Source organism: Morus notabilis, unplaced genomic scaffold (genome assembly GCF_000414095.1).
Source record: "Morus notabilis unplaced genomic scaffold, ASM41409v2 Scaffold518, whole genome shotgun sequence".
In the NCBI taxonomy this organism is placed as follows: domain Eukaryota; kingdom Viridiplantae; phylum Streptophyta; class Magnoliopsida; order Rosales; family Moraceae; genus Morus; species Morus notabilis.
The window spans coordinates 709,309-709,890 of NW_010366577.1; the positions used below are offsets into that span (position 1 = coordinate 709,309).

General features: G+C 39.0%; 1 protein-coding gene across 1 annotated transcript in view; it reads right to left on the reverse strand.

The window, feature by feature from the left end:
- Nucleotides 1-582, reverse strand: part of LOC21409759 — a 7,436-nt gene that overhangs the window by 1,847 nt on the left and 5,007 nt on the right. The window contains exon 8 of the mRNA XM_024173787.1: nucleotides 132-170. Coding sequence (XP_024029555.1) covers nucleotides 132-170 — 39 coding nt within the window. The remainder of the gene's footprint in view (nucleotides 1-131; nucleotides 171-582) is intronic.

Genomic DNA, 582 nt, shown 5'->3' on the forward strand with positions numbered 1-582 from the left:
GAGAAATAACAGCATAACAGAGCAGGAAGACACGGTGAGAGGAAGATACAAGAACCAAAACACCATCAGCTTAACTCTACTAGGCTTTATTGAGGTTAACAACAGATACAAGAAAAATAAGAGTTTACCACCTCTTGTATAATTTCCCCGCTCATCCCTTCTTCATCAACCTACAAAACACACAAGCAAATTCAGCGCCAAAGCATATTTTCATCTTTTGATAGGAAACTGAAAATTGTATTACTGAAGAAAAGTTACAAGAGGATGGATGAGAGATCTGTCAGAGAAAGAGCACAAAAATCTAAACAAAACAAAACGAAGCACAGGACAAACACAAACATTTGAACCAAAACATCCTCCCAACTTAACACAGTAAAAAAAAAAAGTCTTTGAAAGCCTGGTCAGCTTATGCCCAATTCTAAAAAGTGACCCCGTTATGGTAGTGTACGTTAAAACCTCTTGCACAGAAAAGGCATACAAACTTATTTACAAAAATGATATATAAACAAATCGACAAGGCATCCTAACTGCTATGTTGCAGCCTGCTAAATTGCCCCCCCCCCCGCCACCCCCCCACCTCTT